We start from the raw sequence: 21343 nt of genomic DNA on the forward strand, positions 1-21343 counted from the left end.
TGAGTGAATCTCCCTGGCCTGGGGGCAGCCCTCAGAAGCACACAGCTTACACTTTTCTCCTCTGTGACTCCCAAGCCCTCAGGGCAACTTGAGTGTTCATATTGTGAGTCTAAACAGATGGGAGTAAAGAGAAATGTGGCCTCCTTCACAGTTAGTCCTCTGCTGATGGCCACGAGGACGCAGTCACTGAGAAGAACCGTCCAGAAGCCCGAGATGGGGACCAGCAGCTGTGGGGGCCATAGCCAGGCCTGCTGAGGCCCAGTGATGCAGCGAGAAACAGACCGCGGGGAAACACAACTGTGGCACAAGTGCTGTCTCTCTCATACACTGGTAGGTAGAGCCCTGAAGGCAGCAAATGTCATAGAAGGTAACAAGGTCTCAGTTCTGGCTCCTTCGATGTGGCTGATATCTCCCCTGGTGAGAGCTGCATGGATCACTGAGCTGCAACCATGATTCCATAAGGAACACGGGAAACTTCTGGGAGCCACACCCACTCCCTTGCGTTATTGATCTTGTATCCTCATTCGGATTGTTGGCTGAAAACAACCTTAAACGAAGCACAAGTCATCATTCTTGCTTATCTGCAACTAAAATCAGCAGCTGGGGCCTGAGCTGGCTCAGTAGCCAAGGGAGCAGTAACCCCTACAGAGCTGGGGTCAGCGGGAATACAAATCCCTTCTGTCCCCAGATCGAAACTGCCCCTCCCGCAGGCCGTCACTCCCCACCTTGCAACATTCTTCCTCTGTGGCACTCACGGCCACTGGAGCCTTCCCAGTTATGTGTTTGTTTACTGGTACACTGTCTGCCTCCCACCCTCCCTCCACTGGAATGTTAGGTCCATGAGAGCAGGGGCCCCATCTGCCTTGTTCACGGTCTACGTCCAGTGCCTAGCACAGAGAAGGGCTCAGTAAATATGTTTGTTTGTTTGTTTGTTTAAATAAATAAATTTATTTATTTTTGGCTGCGTTGGGTCTTTGTTGCTGCATGTGGGCTTTCTCTAGTTGCGGCGAGTGGGGTCTACTCTTCGTTGCGGTGCGCGGGTTTCTCATTGCGGTGGCTTCTCTTGTTGCAGTGCACGGGCTCTAGGCGTGCAGGCTTCAGTAGTTGTGGCATGCAGGCTCAGTACTTGTGGCTCGCGGGCTCTAGAGCGCAGGCGCAGTAGTTGTGGTGCACGGGCTTAGTTGCTCCACGGCACGTGGGATCTTCCCGGACCAGGGCTCGAACCCATGTCCCCTGCATTGGCAGGCGGATTCTTAACCACTGCGCCACCAGGGAAGTCCAGTAAATATATTTTGAATGAATAATTGACTACGGGAATGCCGCAAAAATATGAGGAAAGTGTTCATATGGAATAGAGAGACTTTGTCGGGCTGTTCTGGCCCTGTTTGAATGAGGTCGCTGGTGGCCCCAGTCAGACCGCTATGGGACCTACTCTATTTCTTTATCAACCTCTGGCAGGCAGCTGCTCTGTGAGGACTGTGACAAGTGGAGCAAAGGCAATCCATCTGCCGAGCATCAGCCCAGGCCTGATACATGGCACTGACGCTAGGAAAGACTTCATGGCTGGCAGCTCTTCTAAAGACACTTGTCTCTCTGGTCATAAAATGCGAGACAGGCATTTATGTCCTAACTTTCATTTGTGTTAAAACTATGCAATCACCGACACTTAACTGTTGGAAAATCCACTTCACGCTGCCATCTGAGTCTTGATTTCCCATTTTTACCTCCTCGCCCACTAAAACGGCTCCGAGATAGGCGTGCCAGGTATGTAGCCGCACACCAGTGTGTGCTACCAACTTTGGATCAGTGTGTCTTATTTACGTTTGTTGTGATTGAAGAAAGATGCTGTCTGTGGCAGATACTTTGGAACAACTTGCAGAAGTTGGAAGGCTAAGACGTAATGTCCTAACCTGCTTGGCAGTTTAGAGTTCTGGACATGATTTAGAGTCCACATGCTAAATCAGATGCACTCATGAGAGACTGGTGGGGAGCGGAGCCAGGCAGATGAAGAGAGAGGACAAAGGGCATCCGCTTGCTTTTACAGATCATGACAGAGCTGTTGTGGTCCTGGAGTCAGCAGCTTCTTGATTCTCTGGCTTTCTGAGGGAGCAGGGACAGCTTTGTTCAATGCTGCCCGTGGGCTTCCTCTAGTTGTGGCGAGCGGGGGCTACTCTTCAATGCGGCGCATGGGCTTCTCATTGCGGTGGCTTCTCTTGTTGCGGAGCACGGGCTCTAGAGCGCAGGCTCAGTAGCTGCGGCGCATGGGCTTCATTGCTCCGTGGCATGTGAGATCTCCCTGGACCAGGGCTCGAACCTGTGTCCCCCGCATTGGCAGGCGGATTCTCAACCACAGCACCACCAGGGAAGCCCTGCAGCTGCTTCTTGATAGATCAGCTTCTTGTTATGCAGTGGCAGCCTCCCTGATCAGTGCAGAGCACAGTGGTTCTGGGGGCAGGAGTTGTGACTGGGAGCTCAGACTAGAATCTGCTCTCCAGCCCTGCCAACAATTCTGTAAGCACTTAATTTCCATATCACTATTATATCTCATTCTGTTTCTACCAGGTAAAGTGGATTCTGTCGTCTGCAACAGATTACTGACCGATAGGCCTTATATAGTGATGTCTGTCCAATTGGGTTTTGAGCTTAACAGTTCGTGTGACCCCGTGCAGGGTGCAGAGTATGCACAATCTTTTTCTGGTGGGAGCAGTGGTATAACCTCCAGCGGGCAAGAAAAAGAGACTATGTACTTTGATGGGAAGACATTTTGCCTTGTGAGTTTAAAAGAGAGCTTGCTCAAAGCACTATATATTTCTGTTCCAATCAGTAAAGAGGTGCTGAAGGGCAACCAAAAGAACACACACTGGGGCTTCCCTGGTGGCGCAGTGGTTGAGAGTCCGCCTGCCGATGCAGGGGACACGGGTTTGTGCCCCGGTCTGGGAAGATCCCACATGCCGCGGAGCGGCTGGGCCCGTGAGCCATGGCCGCTAAGCCTGCGCGTCCGGAGCCTGTGCTCCGCAACGGGAGAGGCCACAACAGTGAGAGGCCCGCGTACCGCAAAAAAAAAAAAAAAAAGAACACACACTAATTGCGGACATTTCTAAGGTCACTGCTACGCTGGAGCAGTGACTGTGAGATCACTACCCCCGACCTGCTTTTGTGTTGTCTTGAGCCTTTCCAGGTGTGTCACCTAAAACTGTTGTATCCAAAAGTGCACTGAAAACACAGAACAGTTGAGAAATACTAGTCTAAACTATAGATGGTTTAACCTCCAGTAATAAAAATTTTACTGCATCTTGAAGTAGCCATGTTAGCTTGGGGCACACTGACTGCTGGAATGTACTTTTCGCGTATTGAGTCCAGTCTGTTTTATTATCCCTCGTACCCACTGTGATTTTAAGTCTAGCCCTGGGCCATGCACAGAGTGGGCCTGATTCCTTTTTCATACGACACCCTTTCAAATGTGGGAGGGCAGCTTTTATATCCTCTGTGAATTTTCTCTTTTTCAAGTAAAACACCCCCTCTCCCTACTGAAATCTTTTTTTTCTTTACTGGACCATTCCCATCAGACATAAATATCTTTATAAAACAAAAACAGAACACTCCAAACCAAAATCAAATAAAACGGTTTTTCAACTCACATCCCTTCCACCCCTGCAAAAAGCTGACTAGTTTCACTGTTCCCAGTTCCTGTCCTTCCATTATCTCTCAAAGCCAGTCAGTGCGACTTTCATCCTTACTGTTCCAAAGGACAGCTATTGTCAAAGGCCACCTATGACCCACATGATGCTAAACCAATGGTCAATTCTTGGCTCTCCACTGGGTGACCCAGCAGCAATATCTGACACCAAAAAATCATTCCCTCTTTCTGTTTTTTTAAAAAATGTTTATTTACACTAATTCCTCCCCCCCCCCGCAATTAAATTACATCATGTATCCATGACACAATGGTTTCACATATAAGTTTCAAAGTCTAACTTTTACTTGGGATTTATATGAACAGTTAACCTAAGTCCATCAAATCATAGTCATCCTTCCCACTAATAGTTTATTTATTGATTCCCTTTTCCTAAAGTCTCCTGATATCCCATACATTTTTTCCCACAATTTTTTTTACCTTTCCCTATTTCACTATGATTCATAGTCACATTAAAGAACAAAACAAAAACCTGGATGCATTCTTTCAAACATTTCCTACCTGAGGGTCCACATCTACACTGTCCAATAAGGCAGCCACAAACCACACGTGGCTCTTGAGCACTTAAATGTGGCTGCTCTTGGGCTTCCCTGGTGGCGCAGTGGTTGAGAGTCCGCCTGCCAATGCAGGGCACATGAGTTTGTGCCCCGGTCCGGGAAGATCCCACATGCCGCAGAGCGGCTAGGCCCGTGAGCCATGGCCGCTGAACCTGCGCGTCCGGAGCCTGTGCTCCGCAACGGGAGAGGCCACAACAGTGAGAGGCCAACGTACCGCAAAAAAAAAAAAAAAAAAAAAAATGTGGCTGCTCTGAAATACAAAGTATCATGAGAGATTACTACAAGCAACTCTATGGACAACCTGGAAGAAATGGACAAATTCTTAGAAAAGCACAACCTTCCAAGACTGAACCAGGAAGAAATAGAAAATATGAACAGACCAATCACAAGCACTGAAATTGAAACTGTGATTAAAAATCTTCCAACAAACAAAAGTCCAGGACCAGGTGGCTTCACAGGTGAATTCTATCAAACATTTAGAGAAGAGCTAACACTGATCCTTCTCAAAGTCTTCCAAAATATAGCAGAGGGAGGAACACTCCCAAACTCATTCTACGAGGCCACCATCACCCTGATACCAAAACCAGACAAAGGTGTTACAGAAAAAGAAAACTACAGACTAATATCTCTGATGAACATAGATGCAAAAATCCTAAACAAAATACTAGCAAACAGAATCCAACAGCACATTAAAAGGATCATACACCATGATCAAGTGGAGTTTATCCCAGGAATGCAAGGATTCTTTAATATATGCAAATCAATCAATGTGATACACCACATTAACAAATTAAGGAATAAAAACTATATGATCATCTCAATAGATGCAGAAAAAGCTTTTGACAAAATTCAACACCCATTTATGATAAAAACTCTCCAGAAAGTAGGCATAGAGGGAACTTACCTCAACATAATAAAGGTCATATATGACAAACCCACAGCCAACATCGTTCTCAATGGTGAAAAACTGAAACCATTTCCTCTAAGATCAGGAAGAAGGTAAGGTTGCCTACACTCACCACTCTTATTCAATACAGTTTTGGAAGATTTATCCACAGCAATCAGAGAAAAAAAAAGAAATAAACAATCCAAATCAGAAAAGAAGAAGTAAAACAGTCACTGTTTGCAGATGACATGATACTATACATAGAGAATCCTAAAGATGCTACCAGAAAACTACTAGAGCTAATCAATGAATTTGGTAGAGTAGCAGGATACAAAATTAATGCACAGAAATCTCCTGCATTCCTATACACTAATGATGAAATATCTGAAAGAGAAATTAAGGAAACACTTCCATTTACCACTGCAACAAAAAGAATAAAATACCTAGGAATAAACCTACCTAAGGAGACAAAAGACCTGTATGCAGAAAACTATAAGACACTGATGAAAGAAATTAAAAATGATAAAAACAGGTGGAGAGATATACTATGTTCTTGGATTGGAAGAATCAACATTGTGAAAATGACTATAATACCCAAAGCAATCTACAGATTCAATGCAATCCCTATCAAACTACCAATGGCATTTTTCACAGAATTAGAACAAAAAATCACACAATTTGTATGGAAACACAAAAGACCCAGAATAGCCAAAACAATCTTGAGAAAGAAAAACAGAGCTGGAGGAATCAGGCTCCCGGACTGCAGACTATACTACAAAGCTACAGTAATCCAGACAGTATGGTACTGGCACAAAAACAGAAATATATATCAGTGGAACAGGATAGAAAGCCCAGAGATAAACCCACGCACATATGGTCACCTTATCCTTGATAAAGGAGGCAAGAATATACAATGGAGAAAAGACACCCCCTTCAATAAGTGGTGCTGGGAAAAACTAGACAGCTACATGTAAAAGAATGAAATTAGAACACTCCCTAACACTATACACAAAAATAAACTCAAAATGGATTAAAGACCTAAATGTAAGGCCAGACACTATAAAACGCTTAGAGGAAAACATAGGCAGAACACTCTATGACATAAATCACAGCAAGATCCTTTTTGAGCCACCTCCTAGAGAAATGGAAATAAAAACAAAAATAAACAAATGGGACCTAATGAAACTTAAAAGCTTTTGCACAGCAAAGGAAACCATAAACAAGATGAAAAGACAACCCTCAGAACGGGAGAAAATATTTGCAAATGAAGCAACTGACAAAGGATTAATCTCCAAATATACAGGCAGCTCTTGCAGCTCAATATCAAAAAAACAAACAACTGAATCCAAAAATGGGCTGAAGACCTAAATATACATTTCTCCGAAGAAGATATACAGATTGCCAACAAACACATGAAAGGATGCTCAACATCACTAGTCATTAGAGAAATGCAAATCAAAACTACAATGAGTATCACCTCATACCAGTCAGAATGGCCATCATCAAAAAATCTACAAACAATAAATGCTGGAGAGGGTGTGGAGAAAAGGGAACCCTCTTGCACTGTTGGTGGGAATGTAAATTGATACAGCCACTATGGAGTACAGTATGGAGGTTCCTTAAATAACTACAAATAGAACTACCATACGACACAGCAATCCCACTACTGGGCATATACCCTGAGAAAACCAGAATTCAAAAAGAGTCATGTACTACAATGTTCATTGCAGCACTCTTTACAATAGCCAGGACACGGAAGCAACCTAAGTGTCCATCGACAGATGAATGGATAAAGAAGATGTGGCACATATATACAATGGAATATTACTCAGCCATAAAAAGAAACGAAATTGAGTTATTTGTAGTGAGGTGGATGGACCTAGAGTCTGTCATACAGAGTGAAGTAAGTCAGAAAGAAAAAAACAAATACCGTATGCTAACACATATATATGGAATCTACAAAAAAAAAAAATGGTTCTAATGAACCTAGGGGCAGGACAGGAATAAAGACACACACGTAGGGAATGGACTTGAGGACATGGAGAGGGGGAAGGTTAAGCTGGGACGAAGTGCGAAAGTAGCATTGACATATATACACTATCAAAAGTAAAATAGATAGCTAGTGGGAAGCAGCTGCATGACACAGGGAGATCAGCTCGGTGCTTTGCGACCACCTAGAGGGGTGGGATAGGGAGGGTGGGAGGGAGACGCAAGAGAGGGGATATGGGGATATATGTATATGTACAGCTGATTCACTTTGTTATAGAGCAGAAAGTAACAGAACATTGTAACGCAATTATACTCCAATAAAAATGTTTACAAAAAAATGTGGCTGCCCTGAACCGAGATGCTGAAGTGTAAAATACATACCAGATTTCAAAGACAGTACTGAAAAGAAAAGGAAATTATCTTAATTGTTTTTAATATTGATTACATGTTAAAATGATAATATTTTGGATATATTGAGTTAAACAAAATAAACTATTGAAATTCATTTCATTTTTTATTCACTTTTTAAAATATGGCCCCTAGAAAATCTTAAATTCCATATGTAATTCTACACACTTGCTATCACCAGAAGAAGCCACTTACTTCGTTTCACTAAACATCCATGAACATCCTAGATATCTTTCCAAGTCAGAATACAGATTGGTATCAGTCTTTTTAACAGATGATTAGCAGCGTATTGACACATTCCTGATGGACTTCTTTTTACACTTTTACAAGCAATCCTACAGTGAACAGCCTTCTGTATACAGCTTCTTGGGCAGCCACACCTCATTGCTAACTCATATTTGCCTCCTGTCCTCTAAAATCGTAGCTCTAGAGACAACCACATGTGTGGTTCAGACTTTCCAACACCTCTACACTTGCGTGCTGCTTTAAAATTTTTTTCCCCAGGAAAACCAGCAGTGAGTCTCACTGTACAGGCCAAATCTCCTGATTTTCCTACAGCATGGTTTGTCAGACTTCATCTCTGTTCAGATCTTCAGCTCTGGAAACCAGACAGCCAAATATAATTTCTCATATTAACCTTCTAAAGCAAAACTAATTTGACTATTGTCTTCCTCCAAGAAAGGAATCTGGTTTGTATTAACTCAAACTCTTAGTGAATAATAAAAGTTGTTTTTTTCCCTTCTCTTAGGAGAACAGACATAATATGAAAATTAATTTTCTCTGTTGGCCCTAAGAGCCCATTATGTCAGCCCGATACAAGACAGCTCCCAATAGCCTTTCTCAGGAATTGACTGCTGTTTTTCCAAAAGAAAATTGACAGCTGCAGATCTATTTGTGAGTAAATACTTAAGGGCCTGACACACAAAAAAAGAATAATGACATAATATAGAGGGACAAAGGCTGTGAAAACAGCTCACATTAAAATGCTTGTTTACAAGCATGGGGGAAAAAAAGCCTCCTGAAAAAAAAAGAAAAAGAAAAAAAAATCTAAGAATCTAAGAGTCAGGAGAAACATAAGGAAGAAGAAAAGAAGGCAACCAAATGCATAATGGATAACTGTTCTTTTCTGATTCTGTCTTGGCCTGGAAAGCCATCTTTAGGAACACGAAAGCATTTGTCTTGGCATCAAATTTGTTCTCACAAGGCGTGGGTTATATGCATTACTAATAAGGAAGCCGCTATGTAGGAAGCAATATCTGGGAAAGTGGAAAATATGTTTTCCATTTGTAATTCAAAATCTTGTCTATGTAGGGCTCTTCCCTCCCTGTGGCTAAACATAGTAAGCATAATTTAACCACTCAACTAAGGTAGTCTTTTACAATGAGTACTAAAAAATGCAGAAATCCCATTCTGTGATTCTAGGGTGACATCTGGGTATCTATAATTTGGAAAGCTTCCCAAATTTAATGGCACTGTTTTTGGGCAGGGGGGCAATCCAGTATCCATTCCCCTTCTTCTGGTAATAGTAATATGATTTTTCCTTTGGGGAATCCCTTCCTTGTGGTCTCTATGAAGTGATCTAACCCCTCAGTTCTGGGTTGGGCACATGACCCAGGCCCAGCCAATTAGCATGTTTTACCCCCTTCTGGCCAAAATGACTGGTTCACAGATGAGCAGAGAACCCAAGAGATCCAACGAATGTCAAGCCTGGGACGTGCTCTAGAACCTTTGAGAAAGAGGTAATATCTTTCTGCTGGGATTATCCATTGATAGAAAGTAATCATGGACTCATTCATTTTCTTTGCCTCCAAGAGGAAAGACCTTGAGGACAAGGTCAACCCAGAAAATGAAGAAAGATTACTGATGACATTATTTGAGCACCTGGATCTAACCTCTCCTAAAGCTTGGTCTCCCCCAGCATTCTGCAGTTGCATGAACTGATGATTCTCCTCTGCTTGCCATTCATAGCCTTTGATAATCTTTAAAAAAATTTTAACAACTGGTAAGGCACTAATCAGAAAAGGTGCAATGTGTTACTCGTCCTGCTTGTAGCTGAAGGAGAACTGTTCAATGGTGATTACAACTGAGTAGCCAGGAGTAGGAATCACTTGACCACAATCCAAGCCACCACTTTTCACCTGGTATCAGAGCCACAGGCATTGCCTACGGCAAGTGGCTATGAAAGCAGAATTATGAATGATGGCTGGTAAGTATAATGAGGCAAGATTTGACTTCACTATTAGGGAAAGATAATCGAGTTGCCCAATAACAAAAAGGCTTGCAGTAGTGGGTTCCCTGACCTTAGATGTAATAAGCAGAAGTTGGATGACCAGCTGCAAGTGTTGTTGTAGAAAAGATTCCTGTATTATCCTAGAGGAGTGGTTTTCAAAATATGTCCCTGAGCCAGCAGTACTGGCATTACTTGTAAGCTTGTTAGAAATACAATTCATAGACCCACCCTGACCTAGGAAATCAGAATCTGGGGGGTGGGGGTGGGGGAGGGGCAGAAAACAGTCTTAAGAAGCCCTCCTGGTGATTCTCATATATGTCAGGTTTGAGAACCACTATATTAGACTTGAGAGCACTGGTTCTCAAACACAGTTTCCTAAGCCCCCAGTCCCAGAGATTCTGATTGAGTAAATTTAGGGTTGGGCTTGAAAATTTGCATTTCTAACAAGTTCCCAGGTAATGCTGACGCTGCTGATCCGGGGACCACACTTTAAGTACCACTGTCTGAGAGGTTGACCTAAGAGATGTCTAAAGTTCCATTCAATGTTGAGATTCTTTGATATTGAGGATTTACGCTGCAAATCCAGTCCTACTACGTAACCCCGTTAATGCTTTGATTCACATGTGGTCTGGCTCCACGAAGTGTTGCAGCCAAAATGACACTGCTCAGCAAGAGAGGAGTACTTTAAAATAACTCAGGTTCATCACAAAGTCACAAAAGATAACAGATATATTTCTTAAAATATATCTTAGAGCAACAGAAACAATAGGGAAACCTATTAGCCACACTCAGACGAAGTAGGTGTTTCTGCACCCCTACAGGTTTTTATTAAGGCAGTCCTAACCAGTGCCCTATGGACCTATTGTCCTTGGCCTCAATCCCTCTTTTCCTAAATCTACAGCTCAAAAAACTACAAGAAAGCAAGGCAGGACCTTGCTCTGAGGGCAGCGGAGGAGGACAAACTGAATGGGCAAAGCTAGAATTTTAATGAGGCATGGGAAGGGAAAAGTTGAGAACCTTCACATAAACATTAATCATTTTTGTCCATAACACTTATGATTTAGTAATGCTTTGTGCCAGACACTGTTTTTAGCACTTTGCACAAATCAGTTCACTTAAAGCTCACATCAATATTGTGAGAGCGGTGTGACTGTCATTTTACAAATGAGTTAACCAAGGCTCAGAGGGGTTAATCAACTTGTCCAAGGCCACACACACAGCAAGAGAAAAGTCAGAAACCTGAGCCCAGGTCTGTGTCGCTCCAAAGCCTTTGTTCTCCAACACAGCCTGATATGCCTTCCTACAAAATGAGGACAAACACATCTAGGTCAAGCGGCTTCACAGCATCAGCGTCTGGCCCTTCGGCCTCCAGGTTTCCCAGCTAGTCCTCCTCACTGCCACCTGCTCGGAGGCCTCTTGCCTGGGCCCCTCCTTGCTCCTTTGTGTTCATTATGTGTTGTGTCTGCCTGCCAGTTGTCAGAGCTGATACAGCACTGGTCCCCAACCCCCAGGCCGCAGACCGGTTTTGGTCCTTGGCCTGTTAGGAAGCAGGCCACACAGCGGGAGGCGAGCGGCAGGCGAGTGAGCAAGGCTTCATCTGCTGCTCCCTGTCACTTGTGTTACCACCTGAACTATCTGCCCCAACCCTAGTCTGTGGAAAAACTGTCTTCCACGAAGCTGGTCCCTGGTGCCAAAAAGGTTGGGGACCACTGTGATACAGGATAGTCAGCAAAGACAGTTGCCATCCTGAAATAATGCCTTTTTTGCCTTGATGTCACCAAGATGATTGAGTAAATATGGTTAAACCAGATTCTGAAAGGCCCTAAAAACAAGGCAGTGGCATTTAAACTTGACACAATAGGAAATGAGAAGTAGTGGGGGACTTTTGGAGTAAGGGAGGCTAATCTGGCAACATGCCCACAAATTAGGCCAAGGCTCTCTCCCCTGGCTGTCCATCACAATCACCTGCATCCCACACCCCATTACCACCCTGGACTTCCTGGAACAATAGGCCTGGAGGAGGGACCCACACACTTGTATGGTTAAGATGTTTCACAGGTGACTGTTCTTCGTTGGCCCTAAAAGTCCACGATGTCAGCCCAAAACAAGACAGCTCTTAATATTTCTCACTTAAAAGTGAGATGATTTGGATTAATGGATTAAAGAGGTAATTTTTTTTTAAAGCAACAGAAACATTAGGAGAAACTGTAGATGAACATTTATCTTTTTAAGTCAGGGAGGCCTTTTCTAACTAAGCATGAACAGGAGGAATAAATTAGTAGATTTGACTAAACTTAAAAAAAAATGATAATAAAGTCTATCAAAAAAACACCATAAAGAAAGTTAAAAGGCAAATAATGAAGTGCAAAAAATATTTGCTACAGAAGGTGGAGTCAAGATGGCAGTGTGGGAAGACATGGAGTTAGTGTCTCCCCACAACTAGGGCGCCTGCCGGCCGCTGGTGGGAAATGATGACATCCAAGGAGATGGGAAGAACCCCAAAGTGAACTGGTAGGACACAGAGGGACTGAGGGGGGAGGAGAAGTGGAGGCCAGACAGGATCTGCACCCCTGAGGCTGGGGAGATCAGGAGAGGCAGGTGTGAGGGGCCCTCCCAGGCTGGAGGAGCAGGAGAGGAGAAGAGTGCATCTGTCCCGCCCACTTGAGCCCAAGGAGCCTGCTGGGCTGCCTGGTGAGGTCCCATGCCCTCTGAGACCAGGGGTGGGGGGCACGACTGGGCCCCTTCTGTTCCTTGAGCCTAAGACCCACCCCCCACAGTCCCCAGGGCCTTTTCCAGCCCCGTGGGTCCTAAGCATAGGCCCTGCCCACCACCCAAACCTTGCAAAAAAATATGCCACACATGAAGGAGCAAGGTAAAAACCTACAAACTAAATAGATAAAGAGGAAATAGGCAATCTACCTGAAAAAGAATTCAGAGTAATGATAGTAAAGATGATCCAGAATCTCGGAAATAGAATGGAGGCACAGATTGAGAAAATACAAGAAATGTTTAAAAAGATCTGGAAGAACTAAAGAACAAACAAACAGAGATGAACAACACAATAACTGAAATGAAAAATACACTAGAAGGAATCAATAACAGAATAACTGAGGCAGAAGAACGAATAAGTGAGCTGGAAGACAAAATGGTGGGAATAACTGCCGAGGAGCAGAATAAAGAAAAAAGAATGAAAAGAATTGAAGACAATCTCAGAGACCACTGGGACAACACTAAATGCACCAACATTCGAATTATAGGGGTCCCAGAAGAAGAAGAGAAAAAGGAAGGGACTGAGAAAATATTTGAAGAGATTATAGTTGAAAACTTCCCTAACATGGGAAAGAAAATAGTCACCCAAGTCCATGAAGCACAGAGAGTCCCATACAGGGTAAACCCTAGAAAAAACACACCAAGACACATATTAATCAAACTAACAAAAATTAAATTCAAAGAAAACATATTAAAAGGAGCAAGGGAAAAACAAAAAATAACATACAAAGGAATACCCATAAGGTTATCAGCTGATTTTTCAGCAGAAACTCTGCAGGCCAGAAGGGAGTGGCAGGATATACTTAAAGTGATGAAAGAGAAGAAACTACAACCGAGATTACTCTACCCAGCAAGGATCTCATTCAGATTCAATGGAGAAGTCAAAAGCTTTTCAGACAAGCAAAAGCTAAGAGAATTCAGCACCACCAAACCAGCTTTACAACAAATGCTAAAGGAACTTCTCTAGACGGGAAACACAAGAGAAGGAAAAGACCCACAAAAGCAAACCCAAAACAATTAAGAAAATGGTAATAGGAACATACATAGATAATAACCTTGTAAATGGATTAAATGCCCCAACCAAAAGACACAGACTGGCTGAATGGATACAAAAACAAGACCCATATATATGCTTATCTACAAGAGACCCACTTCAGACCTAGGGACACATACAGACTGAAAGTGAAGGGATGGAAAAAGATATTCTATGCAAATGGAAATCAAAAGAAAGCCAGAGTAGCAATACTTGTATCAGATAAATAGACTTAAAATAAAGACTGTTACAAGAGATAAGGAGGGACACTACATAATGATCAAGGGATTCATCCAAGAAGAAGAAATAACAATTAAATGCTTATGCACCCAACATAGAAGTACCTCAATACATAAGGCAAATGCTAATAACCATGAAAGGAGAAATCGACAGTAACACAATAATAGTAGGGGACTTTAACACCCCACTTACACCAATGGACAGATCATCCAAACAGAAAATAAATAAGGAAACACAAGCTTTAAATGACACAATAGACCAGATAGATCTAATTGATATTAATAGAACATTCCACCCGAAAGTGGCAGAATACATTTTCTTCTCAAGTGCACATGGAACGTTCTCCAGGATAGATCACATCTTGCGTCACAAATCAAGCCTTGGAAAATTTAAGAAAGTTGAAGTTGTGTCAAGCATCTTTTGTGACCACAATGCTATGAGATTGGAAATCAGTTACAGGAAAAAAAAACTGTAAAAAACACAAACACATGGAGGCTAAACAGTGCACTACTAAATAGCCAAGAGATCACTGAAGAAATCAAAGAAAAAATTAAAAAATACATAGAAACAAATGACAATGAAAACACAATGACCCAAAACCTATGGGATGCAGCAAAAGCAGTTCTAAGAGGGTAGTTTGTAGCAATACAATCTCACCTCAAGAAACAAGAAAAATCTCAAATAAACAAACTAAACCTACACATAAAACAACTAGAAAAGAACAACAAAGAAAACCCAAAGTCAGCAGAAGGAAAGAAACCATAAAGATCAGAGCTAAATAAAGGAAATAGAAATGAAGAAAACAATAGCAAAGATGAATAAAACTAAAAGCTGGTTCTTTGAGAAGATAAACAAAATTGATAAACCCTTAGCCAGACTCATCAAGAAAAAAAGGGAGAGGATGCAAATCAATAAAAATAGAAATGAAAAAGGAGAAGTCACAACTGACACTGAAGAGATACAAAGGATTTTAAGAGACTACTACAAACAACTATATGCCAGTAAAATGGACAACCAGGAAGAAACAGACAAATTCTTGGAAAGGTACAATTTTCCAAGACTGAAACACCAAGAATTAGAAAATATAAACAGACCTATCACAAGTAATATTATTGAAACTATAATTAAAAATCTTCCAGCAAACAAAAGTCCAGGACCAGATGGCTTCACAGGAGAATTCTATCAAACATTTAGAGAAGAGCTAACACTGATCCTTCTCAAAGTCTTCCAAAATACAGCAGAGGGAGGAACACTCTCGAACACAATTCTACGAGGCCACCATCACCCTGATACCAAAACCAGACAAAGGTGTTACAGAAAAAGAGAACTACAGTACAATATCTCTGATGAACATAGATGCAAAAATCCTAAACAAAATACTAGCAAACAGAATCCAACAGCACATTAAAAGGATCATACACCATGATTTATCCCAGGGATGCAAGGATTCTTCAATATATGCAAATCAATCAATGTGATACACCACATTAACAAATTAAGGAATAAAAACTATATGATCATCTCAATAGATGCAGAAAAAGCTTTTGACAAAATTCAACACCCATTTATGATAAAAACTCTCCAGAAAATGGGCATAGAGGGACCCTACCTCAACATAATAAAGGCCATATATGACAAACCCACAACAAGCATCATACTCAATGGTGAAAAACTGAAAGCATTTACACTAAGATCAGGAAAAAGACAAGGATGTTCACTCTTGCCACTTTTATTCAACATAGTTTTGGAAGTCCTAGCCACAGCAATCAGAGAAGAAAAAGAAATAAAAGGAATACAAATTGGAAAAGAAGAAGTAAAGCTGTCACTGTTTACTGATGATATGACACTATACATAGAAAATCCTAAAGATGCCATCAGAAAACTACTAGAACTAATCAATGAATTTGGTAGGGTTGGAAGATAAAAAATTAATGCACAGAAACCTCTGGCATTCCTATAAACCAACAACAAAAAATCAGAAAGAAAAACTAAGGAAACACTCCTACTTACCATTGCAACAAAAAGAATAAAATACCTAGGAATAAACCTGCCTAAGAAGGTGAAAGACTTGTACTCAGAAAACTATATGACGCTGATGAAAGAAATCAAAGATGACATAAACAGATGGAGAAATATACCATGTTCTTGGATTGGAAGAATCAATACTGTGAAAATGACTATACTACCCAAAGCAATCTACAGATTCAATGCAATCCCTATCAAACTATCTATGGCATTCTTCACAGAAGTAGAACAAAAAATTTTACAATTTATATGGAAACACAAAAGACCCCGAATAGCCAAAGCAATCTTGAAAAAGAAAAACAGAGTTGGAGGAATCAGGCTCCCTGACTTCAAACTATACCACAAAGCTACAGTAATCAAGACAGTATGGTACTGGTACAAAAACAGAAATATAGATCAATGGTACAAGGTAGAATGCCCAGAGAAAAACCCACGCACATATGGGTACCTAATTTACGACAAAGGAGGCAAGAACATACAATGGAGAAAAGACAGCCTCTTCAGTAGGTGGTGCCAGGAAAACTGGACAGCTACATGTAAAAGAATGAAATTAGAACACTCCCTAACACCATACACAAAAATAAACTCCAAATGGATTAAAGACTTAAATATAAACCAGGCACTATTAAACTCTTAGAGGAAAACGACTCTTTGACATAAACCACAGCAAGATCTTTTTTGACCCACCTCCTAGAGTAATGGAAATAAAAATAAACAAATGGGACTTAATTAAATTTAAAAGCTTTTGCACAGCAAAGGAAACCATAAACAAGACAAAAAGACAACCCTCAAAATGGGAGAAAATATTTGCCAATGAAACAACAGACAAAGGATTAATCTCCAAATATACAAACAGCTCATGGAGCTCAATATCAGAAAAACAAACAATCCAGTTAAAAAATGGGTAGAAGAAAAAAAAAAATGGGTGGAAGACCTATATAGACATTTCACCAAGGAAGACATATAGATGGCCAAGAGGCACATGAAAAGATGCTCAACATCACTAATTATTAGAGAAATGCAAATCAAAACTACAGTGAGGTATCACCTCAGGCCAATCAGAATGGCTATTATCGAAGAATCTAGAAACAATAAATGCTGTAAAGGGTGTGGTGAAAAGGGAACCCTCCTGCACTGTTGGTGGGAACGTAAATTGATACAACCACTATGGAAAACAGTATGGAGGTTCCTTAAAAAACTACAAATAGAACTACCATATGACTCAGCAGTTCCACTATTGGGCATATTCCCTGAGAAAACCATAATTCAAAAAGAGTCATGTACCACAATGTTCATTGCAGCACTATTTACAATAGCCAGGACATGGAAGCAACCTAAGTGTCCATCGACAGATGAATGGATAAAGAAGATGTGGCACATATATACAATGGAATATTACTCAGCCATAAAAAGAAACGAAATTGAGTTATTTGTAGTAAGGTGGATGGACCTAGAGTCTGTCATACACGGTGAAGTAAGTTAGAAAGAGAAAAACAAATACCGTATGCTAACGCATATATATGGAATCTAAAAAAATTAAAAATAAAAATGGTACTGAGAACCTAGTTGCAGGGCAGGAATAAAGAGGTAGACATAGAGAATGGACTTGATGACATGGGTTGGGAGGGCGAAGCTGGGGCGAAGTAGAGTAGAATCGACATATATACACTACGGAACGTAAAATAGTTGGCTGGTGGGAAGCAGCAGCATAGCACAGGGAGATCGGCTGGGTGCTTTGCGATGACCTAGAGGGGTGGGATAGGGAGGATGGGAGGGAGGCTCAAGAGGGAGGGGATATGGGGACATGTGTATGCATATGGCTGATTCGCTTTGTTGTGCAATAGAAACTAACACAGTATTGTGAAGCAATTATACTCCAATAAAGATCTATTAAAAACAATAAAGTAGCTGGAAAAAAAAAGTTGCTACATATTTGACAAAAAAATTAATTTCCTTAATAAATAAAAAGTGCTATTCAATAAGGAAAAGATAAATATTCCAAAGGAAAACTGGACAAAGTACATTATATATACTCATTTGAAGAAGAAATACAAATTATGAATAAATGTGAGAAAAAAGTTTCACCTCACTACTAAACATGGAAATTCAAATTAAAACAAGGTATCACTTTGGCAAATGTTTATAAATGATAATGCCTAGCAGTGAGGATGAGAACAAACAGGCACGTTTATATGCTCTTGGGAGAACTATCAACTGGCACAACTTTCTGGTGGGCAATTTGGCCTTATGCTTCAAAAACCTTTAAAGTGTTCATTTTCTGGGATCCAATAATCTCTATCACTTCTATGAATTTATCTTAAGGAGATGATTACCTCTTACAGACTCATACACAGACTAATGTACACGGATTCAATGTGTCTTTAGTACGAGTAAGAAACTGGTAATAAACTGCATGTACAATAATAAAGGATGGGTTAAATACATTGTCTTCCAACAAACTAATTATTTTTATAATCACAGAAATGGTAATCATTATTTCTATGGTTTATATAATAATATCATGGAGTGTTAAACAGAGGGAAACACCTTTGGAGGCTAAGAAGTCATTTAGTCTTTCAGGTGTAACATCATGAAGACAAAGGAGGAGGTGGTAAAAAGTGAGAGTTCAGAGGAAGAGAGAAATTTTCTAAACCAGTGCTGTGCAATATTGGAAACATTAGTCATATGTGGCTATTTAAATTTAAAGTTAAATAAAATTTAAAATTCGTTTCCTTAGTTGCATGAGCCATATTTCAAGAGCTCAATACCCACAGGGGGCTAGTGGTTACAGTATCAGACAGGATGGACTATAGAATGCCTCCGTTATCACAGAAAGTTCTATTGGACAGTGCTGCTCTAAACATTCTACCTCAGGCCTGGATCCAGCTTTTGACTCATCTCTTCAGCCTCATCTCTTGGTGCACTTTCCATCCTTCATGCTCCAGCAACAAGAGTGTAAGCATCAGAAGGGCGGAGACCATATTTGCCTGGTGCTCCCGGTCTAGTGGGGAAGAGGTGTTATCCGGGTAATTATACACAGTGGTGTGTGGACTAGCAGTCAATGTGTAGATTGTTGATACAGCACAGAGCTCAGGCCGGGGTTCAGGGAAGACTTCCCAGAGGAGGGGTCGGCGTTACCCAAAAAGTAAAGACAAGACTATTCTAAGTAGAGAAAAGAGCATGGTATGAGTACAGGCACAGACGAGACATAGCACAGCATAAGGGAATAATTACCAGCTGGTCAGGCATTTATTTATTCAAGAGATAGTGAATACCTGTGATGGGCCAGGCCTGAACCAGCCTCCGAGGACAGAGCAGTGAACAGCTATGGTCCCTGTCCTCAGGATGCTTATACTTTCATCAGGTACTTCTGAAGCACCAAGGGTGAGGTGAGGTGACAAGGGCCTGGCATCTCATAGTAAGGGTCCTGTTTTTTATCCTAGCAATTGAACCCTCTTTTCTGCCACAGGGAGGGCCAGAGTCCCACTTCCTATCTTTCTCCCCTTCCTCTGCCCCAGTCTCCATCGCGGCCCTGGGAGATGGAGAGCTCCTGGGAGGGGGGAGGGGAGGTAAGGCATGGGAGGGGCACAGTGGACAGTGCAGTAAGACTCTTCCAGCGGCCAATGAGAATGTGGATTTGAGACGTGGAAGAATAAAGATGAGAAGTGTAGTTGGGGGGCTGCTGGAGTATTCTAGAAGGGACCAGGGACTGAAAAATGGGAGGGCCCACTTCAGCGACGTTGGAGCGGGAGAAGACACTCCAAGTTAAGGAAATGCCCTCTGAGGGAAGGAATCTCGCCAAGCAGAGGGAGCGCCACCGAGCGCGGCGGGGGAGGGCGTGTCTTCCGGGCAAGGTTCCAGGGAGAAGAAGGACCCGGACACATCAGGCGAGTTCCCCAAGCCAAGGAAGCGGGCGGGAGGGGCACGGGCACCCCTGGCAGAGGAACGGCATCGGCGGGTCAGAGGGGCAGGAGGGGCCGGGCATGTCGGGGGCCACCGGGCAGGATGGGCGGGGCCATGAGGCAGCAGGTGTGCGTTACCTGGGGAGCCAGGCTAGGAAGGCTGGAGCTGGCCTGGGTCCTGGGGCAGCTCAGAGGGACTCCCCGGTGAGGGAGACCTACCTCCCTTGGACTTTAGGGGGGCTATTTCCCGACCTTGTCCTTGAGCATTTACAAGAGGCGGGCAGGGCAAATTCTCCACAGCCCGAAATCCGCCTAGAGCCACGGCTTTGCTCGGGGCCTGACAAGGGACCGACGCTTTGGGGGCGTCTCAATGACGCTTTGGACCCGTCCAGTCGGGTCTGGATTCCCGACTCCCGTCAGGTGCTTCTCTGGGGCAACCCCCTCCCGCACCTGCCGCTCGGACAGCCCAGCCCCCTTCGACTCCCGGCCGCTGTGCTCAGGCTCCTCGCCAGATCTCTTCAGACCACCACCCCAGCCGAGACCCCTCCCCCCGCCGCGACCTCGCGGCCCTCGGTCCCCTCAGACGGCCACCCCCCACGTGGCCGGCTCCCCACTTCTGCCCCTCCCGGCCGCACCCCTCCCGGGCCGCTGTACCTGGGGCTCTCGAAGCTGCACCCCCTGCGCCGCAGCGCCGCCCTCTTCTGCCGCAGGAGCGCAGCGGCCGCCCCGCCGGGCTCTGGCTCCATCGCCCCGGGCGGGGGCCGCGGGCTCGGGCGCACTCGGGTGGGCTCGGGCCTCGGCGGGGCTCGGCGGGCCGCTCGGCTCGCGCGCCGCAGCCCACACCCCGCCCCGCGCGCCTCTGCCCGGCCTAGGCCCCGCCCTGGCTCCGCCCCGAACTTCGGTCCGGCCGCTCCGTGCCTCTCGGCGGGATCTAGGCCCCGCCCTGGACACGCCCTAAGGCTCAGTCCCGCCCACTCTGTGCTCCTCAGCCAGGTCCAGACCCCGCCCAACCCCGCCCCGAACTGCGGCCCAGCCCACTCCGCGCCTCTCAGCCAGGTCCAGACCCCACCCCAGCTCCGCCCCGCACTCCAGCCACGCCCCTCCCGCACAGACCTCGCGGGGTTCCCTGTGTGGGCTGTCAGCACCTCTGCTAGGCCCACAAGCCTAAAATGCCACCCGTCCTCAGCTCCGGACAGTCCACGGCCCTTCCCCTCACGCTCCGTGGCCCTCAGCACCGACCCAGGCCCCACCCACGTACCCTCCCACTACTGAGCGCTCGCGCGCGGCCTCCGCCCTCACCCCAAGGGTCGGCTCCTCAGAGAGTCGCCCCTCCACATCTCAGTACCTCTCGGCCCTTTCTAACGTAGCACCGTCCCCTCTTAGGGCCGCCTTTCCCCGTGCCCCAACCATAGACAAGGACCTGCTTTTTCTCTCCAAAGCGCCCCCTCTCCCCGCCTCGACAGTGCCGGCCAAGCTCAAGCTCCCAGCCCTGCTCAACCCAGCCCGGACAGTCCCCGCCCACAGCACCGCCTCCGCATGGGGCCCCGCCCACTCACCTCACCTCCGCGGGTGCCCTGGCCCTGGCCTGCTGGCTACATTCTCGGGTGTGA

At 44.0% G+C, this 21343-nt stretch overlaps 1 protein-coding gene across 5 annotated transcripts in view; it reads right to left on the reverse strand.

The window, feature by feature from the left end:
- GARNL3 (GTPase activating Rap/RanGAP domain like 3) overlaps nucleotides 1-21188 on the reverse strand; it is a 153280-nt gene extending 132092 nt beyond the window's left edge. For 2 of the 5 annotated variants that reach the window (XR_009564250.1, XM_060300416.1), the window contains exon 1: nucleotides 20388-20517. Coding sequence is in view for 4 of the 5 variants with exons in the window: in XM_060300416.1 (XP_060156399.1) it covers nucleotides 20388-20479 (92 nt within the window). In the remaining variant the exon portion in view is untranslated. Of the gene's footprint in view, nucleotides 1-18700; nucleotides 18827-20387; nucleotides 20518-21078 lie in introns of those variants that run through there. The other 3 variants (XM_060300413.1, XM_030858623.2, XM_060300414.1) reach the window with 3 other exon arrangements.
- Between the last annotated feature and the right edge of the window lie 155 nt (nucleotides 21189-21343).

This window comes from Globicephala melas, chromosome 6 (assembly GCF_963455315.2).
Source record: "Globicephala melas chromosome 6, mGloMel1.2, whole genome shotgun sequence".
In the NCBI taxonomy this organism is placed as follows: Eukaryota; Metazoa; Chordata; class Mammalia; order Artiodactyla; family Delphinidae; genus Globicephala; species Globicephala melas.